Source organism: Nuphar pumila, chromosome 1 (genome assembly GCF_984573655.1).
Source record: "Nuphar pumila chromosome 1, dmNupPumi1.hap1.1, whole genome shotgun sequence".
Classification (NCBI taxonomy): domain Eukaryota; kingdom Viridiplantae; phylum Streptophyta; class Magnoliopsida; order Nymphaeales; family Nymphaeaceae; genus Nuphar; species Nuphar pumila.
Window position 1 is genome coordinate 26573445 of NC_143249.1, and position 25113 is coordinate 26598557.

Here is a 25113-nt window from a genome sequence, read left to right on the forward strand (position 1 = left end):
GAAAAACCAATAAAATGAGAGGGTCAGAAATCCGAAGAATTTTGCGTACAGGTTTCCCTAATGAATCAAATAAGAAAAATAACATAAATAAAATCCATGTAATATTTTGAGGAATACGGTTATAATCAATTCATAAGACAATTAACCATTCATGCAGAATTGAACATAAGGGAACACTAATTAACATTGATCACAACTTAATCAATAAGGAAATTAAATGCAACAGAGATCAACATCCTCCAATGATCAACATATAATAACCATGTGAACAGGTAAACATGCATGAACTAATGCATAACAAGAATATGTATGATTTATGTGCGATGCATGAACCCTTATTATCTTTCATTTAAGCTCCCCCTCTTTCCATATGCATGTCCTATTAAATACACACAATCTTTAAATTCCTCTTTTTAATTTACCATTGCCCGCGGATACACCAAACAGGTACAATCCCCGAGGTCAAGTAGGGTTCCCGGGGTAGCTTCACACACAATTTGTATTTTATTACCGGGTTCCAAACTTAGCCCTCGACCGATATCAGGAAACAACACCATCCATCGGAACCTTGGAAAACAACATCCAAAGTCGGGGACACCATGGAAAACAACATCCACTGGCGCCACTTTATTGGTATATCAAACAACAACAACTGTGTCAAAACACACCACCCCCAGGAATAGTGACGGACTCTCCCTAAAACCGTGGTCAGGAGAAGAACTTCAATATCGGGTTCAGGGGCAACAACACACACGGAGTTTTTGTATCCTCACGGTTTTCCTCAAACCGCAACATCCAAGATTCCCACGCCAAAGCAGGGACATCAAGGAGAAAGTGAATTACACTGTTCTTTATTTTCTTTGATCTGGTTATTAATTCATCTCTTTTACATTTGCAAATTTACATGTAGAATTAATAACATAAGCTTGCACATCAACATGCTAAGCTTTTCACGGGACCACAACCCGTGACAACATATAACAGTGCGGTAAAACAATAATATCACATTTGATTTGTTGTAATGCATCAAAATCACTAAACAGAGAACGACTGGTTCTCGAGGCTCACCCAGCCCCTGATGATCCCATTTGATCCTTATTGCATTCATAAGCAAAAATCCTCAATCACATGCCACTATGCATTCTTTTCCCATGCTTTCCAATGCGCATTCATGTATGCAAATTGTGCATGAAACAATAATTCCATAAGCATAAATTCACGCACCCACATTAAGTGCAAGCTTTTTTTCTCAATACAGGTATTCATGTCATACATGATTTCATTTCATGCATCTATTCATGTCATATGCATGCTTTCAATTACGTGAACACTCATGCAATGTTCTACATATAATCACATTAATTCCATGCAAACTCATGCATAAAAAAAAACCAAACTTATCTCAAAACTTTAACTTAACATGAAACATTCAGTTAAAGCATTAGAAACAGCTTATACCATGGCAAACAGAAAACAGTTACATAACTAACTAAATCATGGCAGCACCCATAAACGTTTCTGTTCCACTAATTACGTAGGGTATACCTAATAAGCTTTGCATGACAATGTGTTTTATCACCTTATAAACATGTGTGGCTATTAAAAAAAATCAATTGGGTGATTAAACCTGAGTATATATACATAGGAGAATTTAAATCAGTAATGTCAAAAGCATCTTTTAAACCTAACAAGTTTTTGGTATTCTTTCAACAATCTCTTTAGAGAAAACTATTAATGCCTGCCTATGCAAATAGCAGATATGCACCGCATTTTAGAAGCATCTAAGGTTTATATATATATATATATATATATATATATATATATATATATATATATATATATATATATATATATATATATATATATATATATATATATATATATATATATATTTAAAAAAAACAGAAAACAGCCCTGCCGAGCCCACTTGCTGGGATCAGGATGACCTTGCCAACCGACCCCTGGCAGGCCTCATCTGCACTACATACATGGTTGTTGTGCCAGCCCAGAACTGATCCGTTAGCATACAGAAACACAAGGTATGCCCCTTGACATTAAAATTTCCTAGGGGTCCTAAAAGGATGAATTGACCCAAACCTGCACCAGTACATGTTCTAATATAACAAAAAGAAAACTCAAAAAGAAAATTCTGGTTTAACAGTAAATATGAACATGCACCCATAATAGCTCTCGTACTAGACTCACCGTGACATAACACACTGTTTCCCCCACTCGGCTGGGCCGTGTAGCACAAAAGAAGAGTTGGGGCCTGTTATCAGCAGGCCAGCGCATGTTTATGAACATATGAGAAATACTGGAAGTTGAAACATGCTGCAACCTCACATAGTATGCATATTCAGCATGCATGAACCTAAAGTTTTGATTTCTCTCCTAGATGGGTATGCTTCCTGCATGAGTATTATTCATATGCTTAGAACAAGAACACAAGCATAATCAAAGTTTCATCCATGATTCATGCTTACACAAACAAAGCAACATAATTCGAGTGTCCTTCAACATGATATTTCTGAAAACCCAAAGTAATCAAGAACAAACACCTAATAACTTATATTTTCTATGTAATAGAATTCTGTTTGGAGTAGAAATGACCTACACAGAAAATCTTTGTTGCTAGGCTCATAAAATCTAAAATACCACCGTGAACCCAAGCCTTACAAAAACCCCATCCATGCATTTGAGAGTAGATAGCTAGATTTTTGCCCTTTTCCCATGGGTTTTTCTCAGAAATACCACATGAAATCAAACTCATATTCGCATCCTCATCCGAAGCAAGAGAGAACCCTGTACCTTTGAATTGATGTTTGGGGTTGCTGCCGTGAGAGAATGAGGTCGTTTATGGCCTTGTTAGCTGGGAACAACAGCTAGGGCTGGCGTCGGTGGTTGCCGCACCCAAGGGAAAGGACAGGAGAAGGGCTGCTGGTGGCTGCAGCGTTCCGGCGACCTTCACCTCCCCAATGCACGCCCACACGAGAGAGAGAGAGACGAGGGAAGAGAGAAACGAGGGAGACGAGGGAAGAGGGTGAGACCTCCTCTTCCACCTCCCTTTTATCGCCCCCCCCCCCCCCCCCTCTTGCCGAGATGGGTGGGGATCGGTTACGCCAGCCGACCCCCCTTCCTTCCTTTCTGGTAACAGCAGGAATCGTGCCCTAGGCACGATTCTTGCTTTTCCCCTTCTTTAAAACCCTGCAGCCCGATATAGGGTTTTAAAAACCCTATCGGGTTACGGATCCAGGTCGGGTCCGACCCGGGTCCAAGAGTTTTTCTTGCTTTTAAATTATTTTTTTTTTGTTAACGAGAGGGCCGGGTCCGGGTCTGCAACCTGCGGCTCGGGATCCAAACCCGACCGGACCCTTGCCTCCCACTTGGTTTGGATCCACGGATTGGATCCAAATGGATCCAATCGTGGATCCCCTAAAAATACTCATATAATATATATTTTTATATATATTTAATCATGTATACGAATATATAGGGTATTTTACCTATATCCATATGGATCCTATCTGGGTATTGGATCCGAAATGTGGATCCCAAGCCCATATATACATTATATACATAGTTATCTCTTGAATAAATTGCCTAATTAAAATTTTTGCACTTATGTAAGTACATATATGTTTTACGAGATAAATACATATATAAAGACCCCTTTATGGGTCCCGGATCCGCGACTTGGATCCCAGGCCCAAATCACATAAGTTTAAAAAAAATCGTGGTTATTACAGTTAAAATATGATGTATATATATATATATATATATATATATATATATATATATATATATAGATTACGACACATAGACATATATATTATCATATATATGTCTATGTGTCTATCTACATATATAAATATATATATTTATTTTGTAATACCCGATAGCGGTAATTCTGTCATTTCACTTGTACACGCATATCCTAGATATGCTTTCTTTTCTTTTTTCCTTTTATTCTTTTTCCTTTTTTACTTTTTAGTTTTTCCTTTTTTTTTTATTGTTTGAGAGGGGTCCACATAGAGTCTTTGGACCCCTCCAACGGTCATAAATATGACCATTAGAGGGGCTCCAACGACTCTATGGGAGCCCTTCCTTGGGTCCCTTGCTGTGTATAAATAAGGGTCCTGGCCCTATGTATTCTTCAAGCTTCTTATGAAGCATTTCATGAGTGAAATAAAATTTTTTACCTCTTTGTGTGGTTGACCACTTTTTGTGGTTTATTTTGCCCATTAGTGGCCTCTTGTGTATGTGCGTGCTTCCGTGCTCTCTCTTGGAGATTTCGCCTCTCTCATTTGGCACTTCATTACACTCTTTGGCCTGATAAGACCAGATTAATCAGGACGTACAAATAATTGATCTTATTGAAAGAATAGAAGGAAAGAAACTTGATTTAGGATCCAGGTGGAAACTTTTCTAGGTTGTCAATTGTCCTGATCTGGTGCTAACTCTACGATCTTGAATGATCTTTTTCACCTACATGACCCTGAAATTCTGTGTCCTTGTTACTCTGATTAAGTGGTTTTTTTTTCAAAACCGTTGTTTCCATTTGTTATTGAGTACATGATGAGTTCTTATGCTTCTGAACTTTTGTTTTTGTTTTGGTTGTGAAAGATAAAGGAACTTGCTGAAAAAGCACGGACTGGGAAGCTTGCACCTGCCCAGTTTCAAGGTGGAACATTCAGGTAGGTCTTGAGTGATCAGAAGAATTTCAAATTTTTGTTGTTTTCTTATCAAGCTTCTCTATTTGATGCAGCATTTCAAACCTGGGAATGTTTCCTGTGGATCATTTCTGTGCTATCATTAACCCCCCACAGGTATCTAAGACCTCTGCTGTCCTTCAAGTATTAGCATAGATTAAAATTCACTACCAATAAGAGCTTTACCACTGGTGGACACTTTTGTAAAACATTAATGGCTGACTTAATGGAAGTGGCTAGGGGCCCCTCAGAAGTTCATTCACTAGCGTGTATGATTCAAAAGGAAAGAGAAGCAGGCATTCAACTCTGTTTTGCTTTAACAAAATGGATTGATTTGGCATTCAGCCATTTGGATTTACAGCCACTGTGGGTTAAAATATTAACACCATTCTAACTTCTCCAAAGATTAACTGAGTCTAGCTAAACGAGTTCTCGTGTTGATATCTAAATAGATAACTTGTAATAGCTTCAAGTGAATTGACCAAACCATGTAAATTCTATTGTTAATTTTGTGTCTGTAGCATGATTCTACATGGGCTGTAAAGATTCAAGAAGACTTCAATCACGAACCAAAGGTTCTCTAATCTTCAACAAAAGTGTTCTCTGAAGAAACACACAACAACCACAAAGTATTCTGAAGGATCACTCTCACAAACCCTACAAAAGGGATACACAATAGTAAAAGATATAATTTATTTAACAGAGTGTGCCAAAAGGCTTACAAAACAAAGAGGAGAACACCCTTATTTATACACAAGGGACATGAGTAAAGGATTAAAAGAGAGGGAGATCATAACTAAAGAGGGAGCAAAGCTCCCAATTGCTAGAAATTCTAGTCACTAGGAGCAATCAAACTTAGTTTGACTCTCCCTATATTACATATATTATTTATATGAATAAATAAATATATATAATATATATATATATATATATATTATACATATATATATATATACACAATTTAACACTCCCCCTCAAACTTATGATAGGATAACCGAAAGTTTGCCTAGAAGGAAGTGAGAAACCTAGGAGCATAGAGTGGTTTGGTAAAAAAGTCTGCCAACTAGTACTCTGATGTAATATAAGTCAGATCGATAGTTCTTTGAAGGTATTTCTCTCGAACATAATGACAATCCATTTTGATGCGCTTCATTCTTTTATGAAAAGTGTTGTTGGCAATGTAGATAGCACTCTTGTTTTTGTAGTACATTTTTGAAGCTCCTAGAATCTTGGTTCTCGTATCAGCCAATAGTCTTCTCAACCACAGTACCTCCATTGTGGTAGTAGTCATAACCCAGTACTCGGCTTTAATCGAGAAAATAAAGACCTTTTGTTGCTTTTTGCACCTCCATGAGATCAACAGTTTACCTATGAAAACACAAAAACCTGTGTTTGAGTGTCTATTGTTTGGATCACCTCTCCAATCTGCATCTGTATATGCAAGTAAATCTAGTGCAGAAGAGAAAGACATAAACAAGCCTCCAGAAAGAGACTTTTTAAGATATCTAATAATACGCAAAACAGCTCTCATGTGAATAGATATGGGAGCATGCTGAAATTGATTGGTTGTGTGTACATGTGCTATATCAGGCCTAGTGATAGTTAGGTAAGAAAGAACTCCAATAAGTTGTCTATAAGGAGTTGGATCATCCAGAGGCTCCCCATCATCAATTTTTATCTTAACATTTGTTACTTTAGGAGTATCAACTTTCTTATCATCTGATATTTCAGACCTTAGAATAATATAAAAAACAAACTTAGACTGAGATAATAAATATCCTCTAAGGGAATAAGCAACTTCTATTACTAGAAAGTGTCATGAAATACTAAAGAGAAAAGACAATGTCACAAAGTGACTAGGAAATACACAAACACACAAGCAATAGGCCACTAATGGGCAAGAATACAATAAGCCGCAAAGTGGCAATTAACAGACATAAAATAAAAAAGAGAGCTAAAAAATATAAGAAATTTTATAGAGAAAAGTTTCAAGAAGCTCAACAAATACATGGGGCAAAGCTCCTTATTTATACACAAATGGGACCCAAGGAGGGGCTCCCATAGAGTCGTTGGAGGCCCTCCGACGGTCATATTTATCACCATTGGAGGGGTCCAATGACTCTATGGTAGACCCTTCCTATGATACAATAAAGCAAAACAAAAAAGAAAAAAGAAGAAAAAGGAAAAGGCATATTCCAAATGGATATTTGTGTTACATTTGAAATGACTATTTTACCCCTAGTGGGTATTACAATATATATATATATATATATAGATAGATACATAGACATATATATTTAATATATATGTCTCTCTCTCTCTATATATATCTAGATATATATAGGAATTATTAATACAATTTAACACCCCCCCCCCCCTCAAACACACAGTGAGATCACCGAGAATTTGTTGAGGAGAAAGTAGAAGCAAGGCGATGGCAATGCTTTGCTGAAGAAGTCCGCTAGCTGTTACTGTGAAGTAACATAGGGTAGTTGAATGGTACCTTGTAAGAATTCATCTCGAACATAGTTGTAATCCATCTCTATGTGCTTTGTTTGTTTATGGAAGGTGTGGTTGCTAATAATATAAATAATACTTTTGTCGTCGCAACACAACTTCGAAGGAGTAGAAAAAATGATACCCATATCTTTGAGCAAACTTCTCAACCAGACAAGTTCAGTGGTAGTGGTGGTCATCGCTCTGTACTTCGCCTCTGTGGAAGAAAGAGATACTTTCTGTTGTTTCTTACATCTCTAAGAAATTAATAACTCTCCAAGAAAAACACGATAACCTATTGTAGAAATATGATAATCGGGGTTACCCCCCAATCAGAGTCAATATAAGCAAGTAAATTAGGAGATGAAGAGGAGGATAAGAATAGTCCTTTTGTTATGGTTTCCTTTAAATATTTGATAATTTTCATAACCACCACCATGTGAATCGAAGTAGGAGCAATATGAATTCAGCTTGCACTGTGAACAACATGACTAATATCTAGCCTGATAATAAACAAATATGTTAGTGAACCAATCAGCTAATGATAAGGAGTGAGATTTGCTAAAGGAGTTTCATCATTAGTTCTCATCTTGGCATTGATTACTTATAGAGTCTCCACTTTTTTTTCGTCAGTTAATCCAGATCGAGCAATAATGTCTGATGCAAGCTTCATCTGAAATAGAACATACTCCCTAAGAGAATATGCAACTTCAATCCCTAAAAAATACCTTAGAAAACCAAGGTCAGACATATCAAAATTTTCTTTGAGAATATTTTTAATAAGCTCAATGTCTTTTTTATCATTTTCAGTAATGATCATATCATCAACATATAACAATAAGATAGTTATGTGATCTTCTGTAGTCTTAACAAATAAAGCAGTATCAGTATAACAAGAGAGAAAACCATTAACAAGAATGACTTTGATAAAAAGATCATACCAAGCTCCTTTTGGAGCTTGTTTGAGACCATAAAGAGCTTTATTAAGTTTGAGAATGTTTCATTTACCAATCTCAAGACTCGGCAAAGGATCTATAAACACTTCTTTACAAAGATTTTCATTTAAAAAAACATTTTTAACATCTAGTTGATAGATAGGCCATTCTTTAATAGATGCTAAAGCTATCAAGGTTTGTACACTAGTCATCCTAGCTACCAGGGCAAAAGTTTCCTCATAATCGATTCCATATTTTTGGGCGTATCCTTCAGCAACTAACCTAGCTTTGTATCTTTCTAATGTTTCATCGCTCTTAGTTTTGACCTTATACACTCATCTACTGTAACGCCCCAAAATTTCGACTTGTGATTTCGAAAACCTCATCGAAAAACCTTTCAAAGATTTAAAGTTTAATATTTAAAAACAACAGCGGAAGACATTTAGAAAGGAACACAAGTCAACAATCCTGGGTACGTTAGCTGAAAAACCATCATTCACATGTACAACATCTTAAAGAAATTTAAGAAATAAGGCAATCAATTAAAATCTGCAGTTTATTACAAAATGAGCCTTTTATTCCAAAGTTCAATAAATCTAAGAAAAACTCCAAAAAGTCCCAGAGCCAAGCCGCCAGCAGAAAGAAAATGAATCTTGATCCACGTTGCATCACACCATCGACTGCCAGTAAAGTCCTACTCCTCACCTGCCCATGAAATGGGTCAGTTTTATAACAAACCAGTAGGTGCACGAAACAGATAAGTAGAATAAAAATAAAACAGGACATTCATGAGATAAGCAGTTATGATATTTAAGCAATTAAAGCAGTTGTAGTCTATTCTAGCAAATGTAATAAGTGCAAAGAGAAGCAGTGTAAGCCTCAGTCATCTATATCTATTCCTGAATATATTCTTTAAGTTCTGATATTAATTGGCCTGTGGGTCCGCACAGACGCGAAACGTAGAAACAGCCGAGACCGATCCGGGGGTTTATTATGTCAGGTGTTTTCATTAACTCGGATGGCTGACTGAGTCCGCTCCTAAGGGGACGATCAGTGACCAAGAGAGTAAATCCCCAAAGGCATTCGTGGCCCATGGATGCATCCAACTTCTGCAGAAGTGCCTGGGAGTTACCACCTAGGATAATTTATGGAAATCCCAATTCCCCTAACTCCGATGACTGGGGAAAACCGAGTCTTTTGCTCGTGGGGTGGTTGTTAACAACCTGTCCATCGGAGTCTTTGTACCATCCATCCTCTCCCTTGATGAACCGTGAAGATCGGATGGGTACGACGGGGGTTTCTTAACCGCCGTCCCATCCTACATGCTCTGGTCCATTAGACCCACTCGAGCATCTTGCCTGTGAAGGCGAAATAGTCACCATTTTATGTGATCTCAGCATTTTGCTAATAGCATTCATCGAGGTTGCCTCAACCTCATCATCCCACCATCGTAACCCACATGAGACGTACTTGTCCAAAAGTACGATCGTACCTTCCTAGAGGTACAACTACGATGAGAGGGCAACATAAAGGTTTATGATTCTTTTGTTTCCTACATGACATGATTTGCTTTTCTGAGCAATTGGCTTGTGGAGGCCGATATTATTAAATTCGGTAAAGTATAGATTTCACCCTTCAATACCCTCTATGATCTTACATAAAATTCATATTGTACCTGCCTTAAGGTTCGGTTATAATGGCAATTGCAGTGGTTTTGAATCTCTTCACAAGGTCTATCTCAAGTATGCAGTTTCAAAGGAATAAGCATGCATAATAGACAATTATGAGTTAAGCACTCGTACACGTAAACAGGCATGACAAGTAAACTACTTGATTCTTTCTAGAATGAGTCTACCTAGAGGATTTATATTATGAAATAAAAGAATCACAAAGAGTAAAACATGGATCAACAAATATTTCTTCAGAGTCGCAAATATGCAAAATAATTATTCTATCTCAGAAGTCTTATTTTATTTTGTTCATACATACTATTCGTGCGACTTTCCCCTACCTCGGGATGTCGTGCAACTGCGCGCGTCTACGTGTGTAGATGATACGAGGCTCGGGCCGCGGAGCCAGAGCGGGGGTCCGATGCGAGGTCTGCAACAGTGCTATGTTAATAATAATGCGGAGAAAAAGAAAGACAGACCTGCCTATAGGAAAAGAGAGGCAGCAGGGGTGTGCCCCTGCTGGCCGAAAACAGACAAGCGGCGGGGACAAGCCCCTGCCTAAACATAGCGTAGCGGCAGGGGGCCAACCCCTGCCGACAGCCACCAAGTGGCAGGGGTTGAGCCCCTGCCAACAGCACACAGTGGCAGGGGCTGAGCCCCGGCCGACAGCAAGAAGTGGCAGGGGCTCAACCCCTGCCAACAGCACACAGTGGCAGGGGCTGAGCCCCTGCCGACAGCAATAGATGGCAGGGGGCCAGCCCCTGCCTGAAGCATAAGGATGGCAGGGGGCCAACCCCTGCCAGAAGCACATGGATGGCAGGGGCTGAGCCCCTGCCGACAACACAGGTCGGCAAGGGCCACCCTTGCCGACAGCACCAGACGGCAGGGGGGCCCAGCCCCTGCCGAAAGCACAGGTCGGCAAGGGCCACCCCTGCCGACCGCACGAAGTGGCAGGGGCTGAGCCCCTGCCGACAACACAGGTCGGCAAGGGGCCACCCCTGCCGACAGCACCAGACGGCAGGGGGGCCCAGCCCCTGCCGAAAGCACAGGTCGGCAGGGGCCAACCCCTGCCGACAGCACGATGTGGCAGGGGCTGAGCCCCTGCCGACAACACAGGTCGGCAAGGGGCCACCCCTGCCGACAGCACCAGACGGCAGGGGGCCAGCCCCTGCCGAAAGCCACAAGGTGGCAGCAAAAAGGGGTGCCGCAGGGGCCACCGGTTCCCTGCCGACACTCCGGCGAATCACAGAGGGAGACGGGGACGACAGGGGCCGCGTAGGCCACCTGTCGGGGCCCTGGCGACATAGGGAGGCGGTGGGAGGCCGCGGCAGTGGCTGTGAGCCGCCTGCCGGCCTCCCGGCGAGGTGACAGGGAGGGGGTGAGGAGGAGAAGAGGGAGGAGAAGAGAAGAGTACTAACCTGGGAGGCGGTGGCCGGCGTCGGCGACGTGCGCAGCAGGGAGGAGACCGGCGTGGAAGGGGGGCGAGGGCTGCGAGAGGGAGGAGAAGAGAAGAGGGAGGCGTGATCCCCCCCCTCGCCCTCCATCCTTTCTCTTAAAGGCGCAGGGGGCACCCGAAAGGGGAAACCCTCGATGGGTTTCCTTATCCAGCCCAGAACGAAGGGGGAGAAGGGGGGTTGCGGCGCCCGACTGCTCGGGTTTTTACTTTTGAAAACCCTAAAATAAAAAGGGGCCCGGGTCCAAACAGATTTTTTTTTTTTTTTAAATGGGATTTTACATCTACATCCAATAGCCTTTTTTCCTAACGGTTGACTTACAATGGTCCACGTGTTGACCTTGTTAAGAGCTTCTAGTTTTAGTCTCATAACATCAATCCAATGTGGATGTTGCTTAGCCTCTTTAAAATTGGAAGGCTCATGATAAAAATGTATCATCATTAGACAAGTTTTATATGATGGAAAAATGAATCATATGACACAAATTTTTGAGGAGGTCTACTATTCCTAGAGGATCGCCTAAGTTGGGTTTCTTCAACTTGATCTTCTAAGGAGACGTCTTGAGAGTATATATCGAAAGCACTTTGATGTTCATTCCCCTCACGTCGAGTATATACATGCATATTATTAGAATCCTCATCGTGAGAATCAACAATTAGATGTGACAAATCATCATTTTGATGTGAATTGTCATTATAAGTATGATCACAAATTAAATCACTTTTGGACTTAGTTCTAGGTAATAAGTCAAATAGAAAAGAATAATCAATCTCTTCTTTAGATTTTTGAATTTTAAAACCATTTTGTTCTTCGAGAAATGTTACATTTCTTGAGACATAAAGTTTATTGTTTTATATATCATAACATCTATAACCTTTTTTATTTTCATCATAGCCAGTAAAAGCACGTTCAAGAGCTTTGGTGATAATTTATCTTGTCCTTGAAAAAGAACAAAGCACTTACAACAAAAAACTTTCCATCTTTTAAAATCCGAAGATATTTTGAACAATTTCTCAAAAGAAAAAATATTTTTTAAAGAAGAAGGCATACAATTTATGCGGTAAGAATAGCTTCGGCCCAAAAAAATTTGGAACATTTTTAAAAACAAGAAGAGTCCTTGTTGTTTCGATGAGATGCCTATGTTTCCTCTTGGCAAAACCATTTTGTTGAGGAGTTTTTGGACAAGATCTTTGATGTACAATGTCGTTTAGTTTAAGATAGTTTTGAAATTCTTTTGACATGTATTCTTTTCTGGAATCAGATCTAAAAATATCTATGTTTTGAAATTGATTTTGAATAAGAACGTGAAATTCTTTAAAATTAGAGAAGACATCGGATTTGTTTTTAATAAAATGCACCCATGCATATCTAGTAAAATCATCAATAAAGACAACATAATAGGAATAACCTCCTTTAGACATAACATGTGTCGGTCCTCATACATCAGAATGCACAAGTTTAAATGGTCTTTTGGAAACAAAATTACCATGTGAATACGGAAGCGAATGCATTTTCCCAAGGATACAATCAGTGCAAGTAAATGTTTTTTCATTACAAATTTTTTTTGAAAATAAAAAAAGATACAACTTGGAAATACTAGGATGACCAAGCCTTTTGTGCCAAGTCTCAATATCTTTAGATTGAACATTATTATAAAAAGATTTTGATGACAAAGACAAAAAATCTATGTAATATAGATCTCCTCTTCTATGGCCTTGCCCAATCCGCTTCTCGGACTGAAGATCCTTCACATAGCAATGTGTTGGTAAAAAAAAGACACTACATCCAAAATTGGTGATTTGAGAGACCGAAAAGAGATTTAAATTGAGTTTTGGAATGATTCTAATTTTTGAAACATAAAATTCTTTGTTTTTACCATAAACTTTTTCAAGGTTTCTCATTCATTCAACATCCAATGATATTTCATCGGCCATAGAAATAAAAGATTTAAAAGAATTGAGACTCGGTTTTGACAAAAGAGATGCATTCAGAGTCATGTAGAAAGAGGCACCGAAATCAAGAATCCAAAGGGACATACTTGGAATTGATGAGATTGCGACACCGAAGGTGGAAGGTGTGGAAGAATTGATTCTCATGAATTGTTGGAGAGTTTCGGTAAGTTCTGCAATTGAGTCTTTTATATCTCCATCTCTCTTTGATTTTTCGCTTGAATTGTTTGGACACTTTCCAACGGAAGCCACATTTCTTTTGAGCTTAGGACAATCCGGTTGAAGATGACCCGGTTCATTACAATGGTGACAACAATTTTTCTTCCTCCACCATTGTTATTTTTCTAAAAATGAGGCGGTTTATATGTCCTCATATTGTTTCTCGGTCTTGATACCGCATGAACCTCATCAATATATTTCTTTAAAGCCAAGCAAGTTTCTTCTTGATACAAGTTGGCTAAAATTTCACTAAGAGGGGTAGAAGCCCTATGAAGAAGGGACCCTCTTAGTTGTTTAAATTCAGAACGAAGCCCATGAATAAATTGAAAAAACCTCTCACTCTCCATTTGCTCTTGTCTCATAGTAATAGCACTTCCTTCCCATTGTGGTTCGAGAAGGGCAAGTTCATTCCATAATTGGGATATAGCACTATAGTAGTCTCTAATGTTCATGTCCCCTTGCTTAGTTCCTCTTATTTTTTCTTGCAAAAAGAAGTTCCTATCAAGGTCTTTTTTAGTGTACATACATTTTATAAAAAATCAAGTTTCATTTGCTTTCTTGAATTTTGCAAGATTGACACATATTTTGATTTCCACATTGTTTATGAACCATGTCAATATTTTGGCATGCTTGCTTTCTCAATCTTCAACTTTAGATTGGTGTTCTTGAATAGCTTTGGTTTTCTCTTCTTCATTCAAGGCCTTTTCTTCATTTCCCTCTTTTTTGTAAGCTTTAATTGTGGTTCCAGAATGGTTTCACATACATAACCTCAAAGTTTTTTACCTTTGAGATTGTTTTTCATGGCGGCCGCCCACATTTTATAATTTGTTCCATTCAATTTGAATGAAAGATCGATCTTTGAGTCTTTATCGACCATTTTAGAGGAGTTTGATGAAGAGCAACAAAAAGAGTAATAGTTAAGAATTACTCAAACATGAGTAAGAGTATTTCAATGGTACTTTCACAACCAAGGCTCTGATACTATGACATGAAATACTAAAGAGAAAAGACAATGTCACAAAGTGACTAAGAAATGCACAAGCACACAAACAATAGGCCACTAATGGGCAAGAATACAATAAGTCACAAAGTGGCAATTAACAAACATAAAATAAAAAATAGAGCTAAAAAATATAAGAAATTTTATAGAGAAAAGCTTTAAGAAGCTCAACAAATACATGAGGCAAAGCCCCTTATTTATATACAAATGAGACCCAAGGAGAGGCTCCCATAGAGTCGTTGGAGCCCCTCCAACGGTCATCTTTATGACCGTTGGAGGGGTCCAACGACTATGGCGGATCCCTTCTATGATAAAATAAAGCAAAATAAAAAAGAAAAGAAGAAAAATAAAAAGGCATATTCCAAATAGATATGCATGTTATATATGAAATGACTATTTTACCCCTAGTAGGTATTACAATGTATATATATACATAGGAATTATTAATACAATTTAATAGAAAGTAGTGCAAAAAACCTAAATCGGTCATTTCAAAACTAGTTTTAAGAATATTTTTGATATATTGAACTCCCTGTTTGTCGCCTCCGGTGACTATCATATCATCTACATAGATTAACAGAATAACAATACTTATATTAAAATCCTTAACAAACAAAGAGTGTCAGTCAAACAAGATCTAAAACTAATATCAAACATAACTTTATTGAATCTATCATATCAGGCTTTGGGTGTCTGGTTTAACCTATATAATGTTTTTTGAAGGCAGTCTTTCTTTGAGAAAGACTCGTACCAGGGGGTGCCTCCATGTACACTTCTTCCATAAGATTTTCATTTAAAAAGGAGTTTTTAACATCCATTTGGTATATAGACCAGTTTTTAATCGAAGCTAATGCAATAAGAGCTTTAACCGTGGTTATGCAGAGAACCATTGCAAAGCTTTCTTCGTAATCAATGCCATGTTTTTTCAAATATCCCTTTGCAACTAGCCTAGCTTTATATCGCTCAAGAGTTCCATCACTCTTAGTTTTTATTATAGATACCCATCTACAACCTATGGGTCTATTTTCTGGTGAAAGATTTTGAATAGACTAAGTTTGAGTCTTCTCCAAGGCTTCAAGTTCTACCTTCATAGCTTCAATCCATTTAGGGTGTTCTTTAGCATGAGTGTATGTAATATTTCGTATAATCCGTATTAATTTTTAATTTAATAAATATAGTTGTTAGTGAATATTAATAAATATATATTTTCACCATTTTGAATTAAAATAATATATATAATATGTAATTTAGTGGTTGACGTTAACTTGGATTCCAATATGGATCTTGGACTCGATGGCCGAGATCCATGATCCATATGTGATAGGATAAATTAGTTTTAAAAATACATTATAATAATAATAATAATAATAATAAGATAAAATATATATATTATGTATAGAGTTTTGTTTAGAAGAGACTTTTATTTCCATAAGGAAATAGAAGACTTTCTAATTCTAATAAGGATGTCCTTCCCTTAGGGGAGTCCTTATATTATAAATCAGGCGTGAGCCTCTCTCTCAATCAAGAGAGAGAGAGAGAGAGAGAGAGAGAGAGAGAGAGAGAGAGAGCAGCAGCAGCATCTTCCTCCATCAGTGTCTTTTTTTCACGAATCAGCTACAAGGTACGGGTCCTTTCCTCTTGAGGTCTGATAGGCAGGGGTTAGCCTAAATCAGATTCAACAGGGGTTTAAGAAAAAGGGTTGGATCTGTGAAGATATGCACAGATTTACAATTTCCTTAAACTTTGGCTGTCTTCACCGATTCGGGTAACAGCTTAACAATTTGGGTTTTTATGAACCTAAAGGATCTGATTTTCTTTTGCTGAAATTTTAATTCTGTCTAAATTAAATCTATTGGTTAAATTTGGATCTGCATGTTATTGGATTGGTTTTCACGTTGGGCTTATAGATATCTTTATCTGCGCTTAGGTTCACGCTAGTTTTAGTTCAATCAATTAGTGGATGAGTGTGTTCATAAATCAGATCTCTTTTACACAATCACAGCCGTTGTCTTGGACAGGTTCCTAAGAGTTATATTATAAAATCCCTTTTGGATTTTATATACAAACTCTGTTGTATGCAGCATGTGTTGGGTTGGTTCATATACTTGTACGTCAATTTGACTCACTGGGTGTTAAACTGGATCTTCTATAAAAAATAAATAGGTCTATCGTCTGCTGTTCTTGTTAGTTTGGATTGTCGGGCCTATACTTGTTTTATGATTTCTTGATTTAATGTAAATCCACTATGTTCAACTGCCCTGTTGTTTGAAACATAGTTTAATTAAGCAATATTATCTCGAGTTAAGGTTTAAGGCTTGGTTAGAGGATTGTTTTTCCTGTGCGTCCATTACGGTGTTAATAATATTAGGAAATCAAAATTCTGATTTGGTTTTGCAGTTTTGAAATTAGGACCCTGACTGTGTTACTACGTGTACATGTTGTCTGTATTGTTTCCAGGACTGTGCATAGTTAAGTCATGTAGCTCTTGGTTACGCGTGTGTGTGTGTGTGTGTGTGTGTGTGTCTATATATATATATATATTGACGTTGAGCTTTGGGGTTTAATAAATGTGATTTTTCTTAAGGGCCTTGCATACTAAAACACATATTTAGCATGTCTTTAAAATTGGTTTTCTTGAAAGTCCTACAATCTGATATTTTTATTTAAACTGATCAAATCTAACTTTCATTAGAAAGTGTTGAAACTGGCCTGGTTTGGATATTTAGTTGAACCTGATAGTAATAGGGGCTGATTTGGGTCAGTTATGGAAGTTTGGATTTTTGATTGACCTGTAAAAATTTGATTTGGTATATCAGGAGGTTTATGACAAGTTGGATACCAAAGAAAGCGAGAAGGATATTTATAGGCTTGCAAAGATGAGAGATAGGAAATCGAGGGATTTGGATATGGTTAGATGTATCAAAGATGAAACGCAAAGGGTTTTAGTCAAAGATGAGGAGATTAAGGAGAGATGGAAAGATTATTGATAAGCTATTTAATGATAGTCATGCTCAAGATCTTGGAGGCTTCTCCATTCCTTTTCATGAGATAAATCGTGACTTCATGCGCAAGATTCAAAAGAAAGAAATTGCAGAGGCTTTGAAGAAAATGAAATCAAGAAGGGCAGTTGGCCCAGATGGTATACCTATCGAGGCTTGGAAATGCTTGGGAGAGAAAGGTTTAGAATGGTTGACAAATCTTTTTAACATGATTTGGCGAACAAATAAGATGCCTAATGAGTGGAGGAAGAGTACTTTGGTGCCTTTATATAAGAATAAGGGTGATATACAAGATTGCACAAACTATCGTGGTATAAAACTCATGAGTCATACTATGAAACTTTGGGAGAGGGTGATTGAGTCTAGGTTGAGGAATGTTGTTATGATATCGGAGAATCAATTTGGTTTTATGCCTGGAAGATCAACTATGGAAGCTATACATCTTCTTAGACAACTTATTGAAAGATATAGAGAGAGGAACAAAGATTTGCATATAGTTTTTATTGATTTAGAGAAGGCATACGATAGAGTACCTAGGGACGTTCTCTGGTGGACAATGATGAAGAAAGGTGTTTCTCTCAAGTACATTAGTATAATTAAAGATATGTATGAAGGAGTAGTAACCAATGTCCGCACTTGTGGAGGGGTGACAACCAATTTTCCGATAACGGTTGGGTTACATCAAAGATCTGCTTTAAGCCCTTTCCTATTTGCGATAGTGATGGATGAGCTTACGAGATCAATTCAAGAAAATGTACCGTGGTGTATGTTGTTTGCTGATGATATTGTTTTGATTGATGAGTCTAGAGCTGGGGTTAATGCTAAGTTAGAATTATGGAGACAGACATTGGAAGCTAGAGGTTTTAAGTTGAGTAAGAGTAAGACTGAATAGATGGAATGTTGGTTTAGTAAGCAACAAAGTAGTGATGGGAGTGTAGTGAAGCTTGGTGAGCAAGAAATACCGGTGAATGATTATTTCAAATATTTGGGATCCATCATTCAAAAGTATGGAGAAATTGATGGAGATGTAAATCATAGGATAAAGGTTGGGTGGATGAAATGGAAAAGTGCAACTGGAGTGCTGTGCGATCGTAGAATGCCATTGCGGTTGAAGGGAAAGTTTTATAGGACGACTATTAGACCCACTTTACTATATGGTACGGAATGTTGGGCTGCCAAGAGACATCATATTCAAAAAATGAGTGTAGATGAGATGCGGATGCTTAGATGGATGTGTGGAAATACAATAAAAGATAAAATTCGGAATGAGGAGATACGTAAGAAGGTAGGCGTTGCACCCATTGAAAATAAGATGAGAGAGAATCGTTTACGGTGGTTTGGACATATTCGGCGAAGGCCTAATGTTGCTCCAGTTAGAAGGTTGGAGAAATGGGAAAATATATTAGTTAAAAGAGGTCGGGGTAGGCCTAGGAAGACTTGGATGGAGATGATAGGAAAGGATGTGAATGCTTTGAACCTCACCGAGGACATGGCATTGGATAGAAATGATTGGAGGAAAAGGATTCATGTGGAAGACCCAAAATGAATTTCTTTTTTGGTTCATATCGCTAACCCCAATTGTTTTGGGATGAAGGCGTAGTTGTTGTGTAAAAATTTGATTTGCTTGTTACAATATGCATTCATTCATTTGCCATGAATATGCATTTATGTTGTACTATGAACCCAAATTGGTATATCTATGTATAATTGATGTTCACCAAAATTTGCAATGTCATTTAAATTTTATTAAATTGTGTAGTGGTTATGTATGAACCACTGATCGGTCTTTGGAAGCCAGGTGCATGTGTTGCTCTTGAAATTTTTAAATGCATTGAAGAACTATTTTATATTGCTTTTAAATTACTTACATAGTTAAAATTGACAGTGCAAAGGCTCAAAAGTTTTTATGTATGTTGATTTGCATAATTGTTCTTGTATAAAGAACCCTTGATTGATTAAGAATGGTAAAAGAGACCAACAAGTGTAATAATTTTTCTTTCTTGGTGGCTCTCTGGAAAGGTGAGACTCTTGGATGACGGTTATGGGAAACCGTGAGGATACTAAACGTCGTGTGCATTGTTTTTCTCAAGAACCCGATGAGTGGTTTGTGTTCCCAACCACGGTTGTAGAAAACTTTCACCACTTTCCTTGAGAGTGGTATTGTTAGACTCAACTACAGTTATTGGTATATGAAGAAAGTGGCTTCAACGGATGTTGATTTTCTTGTTGTCCCGTCATTAGGTGTTGATTCTTGACGTTGGTCAATGAACATGTGTAAGACCTAGTTAATAAAATACAAATTGTATGTTAAGATACCACTGAGAACTGCCGTAAACCTTACGAATTTAGCCTATTTTAAGTATCCGCAGGTTTTATATAAGTGAGAACTTAAATGTGTTCCATTTAAATGGGGACATGCATCCAAAAGCAATACTTAATAATTAAAATTAAAAGGGCATTCATGCATGTTGCATTGATTCATGCATCCCTAAATGTTTGATTTGATTTATGCTAATTTCCTCACTGTTGGATTTTGAGAGGGTCTCGTACAAGAACTTCGGTTCTTACCTCATTTTTAAAATCTTTTTTCAGATATTGAGACACAGTGATGGCGGGACTAGCTTGCTAGAGGAATCGAGGGTTATGATATGGTGAACTAGATTCTGACAGTTTTCATAGTTGTGGTTTTTGAAGAACTTGGACCGTAAATGTGGACTATTCTATTAAATTCAATTCAATTTAAATTCATGGTTTCATTTATTTTGTGTGGGATGTATGTTGGGTTGTGTATATTAAATCTGTGATGTACCCCAGATCCCTGGGATATCTTTCCTCAAGATTTTAAAATAGTTTATTCGTTTCAAAAAAAAAATCCCAAAATTTTTGAGGGTCAGTTTGGGGTCGTTACAGCGTAAGATGACGGTTGTACATATAAGTGAATTAGGGCTATGCATGCTTAATATTTTAAAGAAAAAGAATTATAGGATACAAATTTTAATGGGGTTTTGATACTCTAGATGATTTCCTAATTTGCAACTCATCTTTACTAAGGTTAGAAAACTTTTCAAGTGTGCATGGAAGGTTTTGATTTTTCCGCCTTGAATATTGTATACAAGTTTGATCATTGTGGGGAAATTCATTAAGTGATTCAAACTCGCTAGATTCAATAACATTCTTCAAATCATGCTCACAATCACAATTGTCAATATCTTGTTTTGAAACAAGGTCAAACAAAAAAGAATACTCGGTTACTTCTTTCGGTAGATCTTTATCAAAAGAAATTTTCTTTTTCAAGAAAATAACATTTCAAGAAATGTATAATTTTTTATTTTTAGAATCATAACACCTATATCATTTTTGGTTATCAGAATAACCAAAGAAGGCACAAGGAATAGCTCTAGGAGAAAAGTTATCATTCATATTGGTAAAAATAAAGCATTTGCAACAAAAAATTCATAATACTGAATAATGAGAGGAGAGTTTAAAGAGTTTTTTCACCTATGAGATATTGTGTAAAGAAGAATATGATATTATGTTTATAAGATAAACAACAGTCAAGACAACTTTTGCCCAAAAAACCTTGAACACATAGCTACCAATAAGTAAAGTCCTTGAAGTTTTAATAATGTGCTTATGTTTTCTCTCAGCTAAGCCATTTTTTTGTGCTGTGTCTGGACACGATCTTTGATGTGTGATGTCATGTGAGTAGAGATAATTTTTAAATTCTTTTGACAAAAATTCTCCCCCTAAATCAGTAGGAAATATAAAAATATTATTTTTAAATTTATTTTTGACCATCTTATAAAAACTTTGAAAATGGAAAAATACTTCAGATTTATGTTGAAGGAAGTAAATCCAAGTATATCTAGTAAAGTCATTTACAAAAATAACTTATTCACCTTTAGACACAATTGGTGTTGGACCCCAAACATCTAAATGAACCAACTCAAATTGTGTAAATGAAATAAAAGTTCTATCTTTAAAAGATAATCTTTTCATTTTTCCAAAAACAAAATCTTCATAAGTCAAATTATCAATATTACAAAAAAAAGTTAAACTTGAAAAAAATTGAATTTTAGATGCACTGGGATGTCTTAATCTTCTATGCCACAATTTTAAATTCATTTTTTGGACATTACAACAAAAAACATCTTTCGGTATCTCCAAAAAATTCATATAATAGAGACCTCCCTCTCTATGGCCTTGCCCAATCAGCTTCCCTAAGAGAAGGAGATATTAAAACCATAATCGAATATTTTAGACACAGATAAGAGATTCAAATTTAATTTAAGAATGTATCTAATTTTTGAAATGAGAAATTTTTTGAATTTTGAAAGATCATTTTCAAAACTTTCTATTCATTTGATTTCAAGAGGCGTACCATCAGCTGTAAACACTTTTAACACACTTGAGTTGCTATAGCATTAGGAAAAAATATCATTTTTTGAGGTCATGTTCAAAGATGCACCAAAATCAAGAAGTCGAAGAATCTTACCATGTTCGAATAAGATGATATTACGGCCCCAACTTAGGAAGATGACCCTCTAAGAAGAGGTTGAATGTCTTCGACTAATTGAGCTAGAGATGTGCTTCCAATAGATGATTATTGAGGTGTGAGAATGTCCTTGTCCTTATCCTTTGACTCTTGAGGAGAGCCAACCAAAGCAACCTTCTTTTCAAATATCCCTTTTGGTTTAGGACATTGGGCTTAGTGTGTCCTGGTTCATGACAAAAGTAACAAATGATTTTCTTTCTTTCATAGTCATTTCCTCGTCTTTTATAGTGAGTTAGCTTATATGTACGAACATAGTTTCCCAGTCTTGAAACGGCTAAGACCGAGTCATCTTCACTTTTGCTTACATATTTTTTCAATATATTTTCTTTCATACTCAACTTTTTTATAGTGTCTTCAATAGAGAACACTTTTTCTCTATGAAGAAGAATAGACTTTGTAGATTCAAATTTCGGCCTTAGACCGTTAATGAATTGATAAAAGTGCTCCACATCTATTTGTCTTTGGCGGAGTTTTATGTCTTTGGGACAATACCACTTTGCCTCTATAAATGTGCTCCACTTGAATGTTTGCAAGATCACCAACACTTTTGATGAAGATACTTCAAATGAGTTTTAACACTTCCAAGCTCTGATACCATGTAAAGGTTCAAGAAAACTTCAATCACGAACCAATGGTTCTCCAATCTTCAACAAAAGTGTTCTCTCAAGGAACACACTTACAATAGCCACAAAGAGAACCACAAAGTGTTCTAAAGGATCACTCTCACAAAATCCCACAAAGGGGATCCATAATAGTAAAAAATTATAATTTATTTAACAAAGGGGAGAACACCCCTATTTATACACAAGGGAGAGGAGTAAAGAATTAAAAGAGAGAGAGATCATAACTAAAGAGGGAGCAAAGCTTTCAATGGCTAGAAATTCTAGCCGTTGGGAGCAGTCAAACTGAGTTTGGCTCTCCCTATATTATATATATTATTTATATGAATAAATAAATATGTATGTAAATATATTATATATATATATAAGTATAATATATAGTATTTACTCTCCCTATATTATTTACTTCTCATTGTTTCTAAGTTTCTACTTTGTTGATGTGATGGTAGAAGTGATACATAGTCACTCTAATGGCAATTAGTTTCAGTTAATGATGCATCATGAGTGTTGTACCACTTGTAGAGAGGTCATAATATATCTTCCATTCAGACTAGAACCCTACTCTAGAGAGCTATGCAAAAAATTCTCTTCTATTCTGAGAGCATAGAACGAATGTTGCTTTTCTGCTATGTAGGGCTGCATTTTGGCTGTAGGACGGGCTAACAAAGTTGTGGACTGTGTGACTGGCGATGATGGTAAGTTGGTTTTTATACTTGGAGCCTGTGGTGTGCATCTCATGATAAGTATCAGTGACATGTTATGCAACTATCCTTCCTCAGGGTCATATAAGCTTGCAGCTGTCACAAAAATAAAGTTTACATTATCTGCAGATCACTGTGTCATTGATGGTCGCATTGGAGGTACATCCATACAGCATTTGATTTTCAATAATTTCTGGACACGATTTTTAAGACAGATTTTGTTTTGCAGGAACATTCCTTACCACACTGTCATCCAACTTGAGTGAGATAAATAGGCTTATCCTATGACAGGATGGTAATCACCTCTCAGATCCTGTTTCGTTCATGTAGAACTTTTGTCAATTGACCGCGTTCTGGTGGGCCCATGGCAACTAAGGGGCAAAGGTTGCAGCATCCAGCATGTTGTTTCTTGCGCAAGCACTATGAGTGTTGACTTTTCCAATTCATTTTTTAAGCATCCAGAACTCTTTTCATGTTCTTTTGGCTGAAAGAGCCAAAATGAAATTTTCTATGCAGCTTTATTTTGATGAGTCTGCAAATAATTGCTCCGTTGTGCTCTTCTGTGGGAGGAAAAAAGGATTGACTCAATTATGTTTCTTTTGAAACTTATGATAAAACGAACAATTATAGCAATAAAAAAAAAATGATATTTAACTTGGAACCTTGAAATGCAAGCCAATTTGCACATACGAGGTGAAAAGAGAAATGGTTGGCCCAATTCGAAGCCTGCAAGCTTTTGTTTTCAAGAAAATAAATAGTGGGTGATTGCCTTGCCTCTTGCCACTGACTGGTGTTTACCAAATATTATCACTCCAGTCCAAACTCCTTAATGGCTAGGGGCTCATTCCACCCGGGCCCAAAGCCAACAGCTAGTCGTGCTTGTTTGTTGAAAGGAGGCTTCAGTGGCCTCCTAAAGTGTGTGCTAACAATGGTGTGGAAGGTGTCAATTGCAAAATCAAGTTGCTCATCATCCTATGTTGCACCTTTTATCATCCTGTTCGCACGAGACCTTGAGAATGCCTTCACTGTTTCTATCAGTGGCTGTCAAAAGTTGTGGATGACAATCAGCCTGCAACTTCATAACGTCTTCTGCATGCATGTTTTGTGATCTCCAGCATTGTACAGTTGTTAATGTTCTGTTCCTTGCACCTGATCGTGCTCTTTGGCAAAGGTACTTGAACCATCTTACACCTGCAGCGCAATGTGTGATTTCTTCGGATAAACAACTGTTTCTAATACATATGCTGTTGCATCATCACCTCCATTGCAGAAGCGGGATATAGTGGTTGGCAGCACATCAAGTCCTCGTGCCTGTTCGTATGATGGACAAACAAGAATGTTTTGAAAGTTGATAAGTATCAGATCTAGAAATAGAATAAAGGCAATAAGCAAAAAGTTAGCATGAAAGCACCACCCACGTCATACAGTGGGCATCTTGAGAAACAACAAAGCAGGTTAATCTGTACTTTTAACTTGGTCGCATGCCTCTCTGTTTTACTCAAAATATGCATGTTTTGACACAATGATATTATTGAGGACAATGATGGCAAATGTTTGGCTGCATCCAGTGCTGTTATAGTGTCAAAGCTGCAAATACGTTTGTGTTCTAAGTTTATACACTTCTTTGCAAATGCCATGGTGAGTCTGTCCACACTAAATGAAAGAGACATTCTGACAAGGGGCCATTTGAAAAGATCACACCCCCATAGAGAAGAGGATGAGATTCAGTTTTCTAATGCTACATCAATTAATATATTAGCCTCCCAATTCCTCAGAAATCTTCAAAAAGTGCTTGGACTGCTTACA

General features: G+C 37.3%; 1 protein-coding gene across 2 annotated transcripts in view; it reads left to right on the forward strand.

The window, feature by feature from the left end:
- LOC149848455 (dihydrolipoyllysine-residue acetyltransferase component 1 of pyruvate dehydrogenase complex, mitochondrial-like) overlaps nucleotides 1–23968 on the forward strand; it is a 90505-nt gene extending 66537 nt beyond the window's left edge. For both annotated transcript variants that reach the window (XM_089995546.1, XM_089995554.1), the window contains 5 exons: nucleotides 4624–4694; nucleotides 4766–4826; nucleotides 23241–23301; nucleotides 23386–23466; nucleotides 23537–23968. In XM_089995546.1, coding sequence (XP_089851672.1) covers nucleotides 4624–4694; nucleotides 4766–4826; nucleotides 23241–23301; nucleotides 23386–23466; nucleotides 23537–23595 — 333 coding nt within the window. In that variant the 3' untranslated portion in view covers nucleotides 23596–23968. The remainder of the gene's footprint in view (nucleotides 1–4623; nucleotides 4695–4765; nucleotides 4827–23240; nucleotides 23302–23385; nucleotides 23467–23536) is intronic.
- The last annotated feature ends 1145 nt before the right edge of the window (nucleotides 23969–25113 follow it).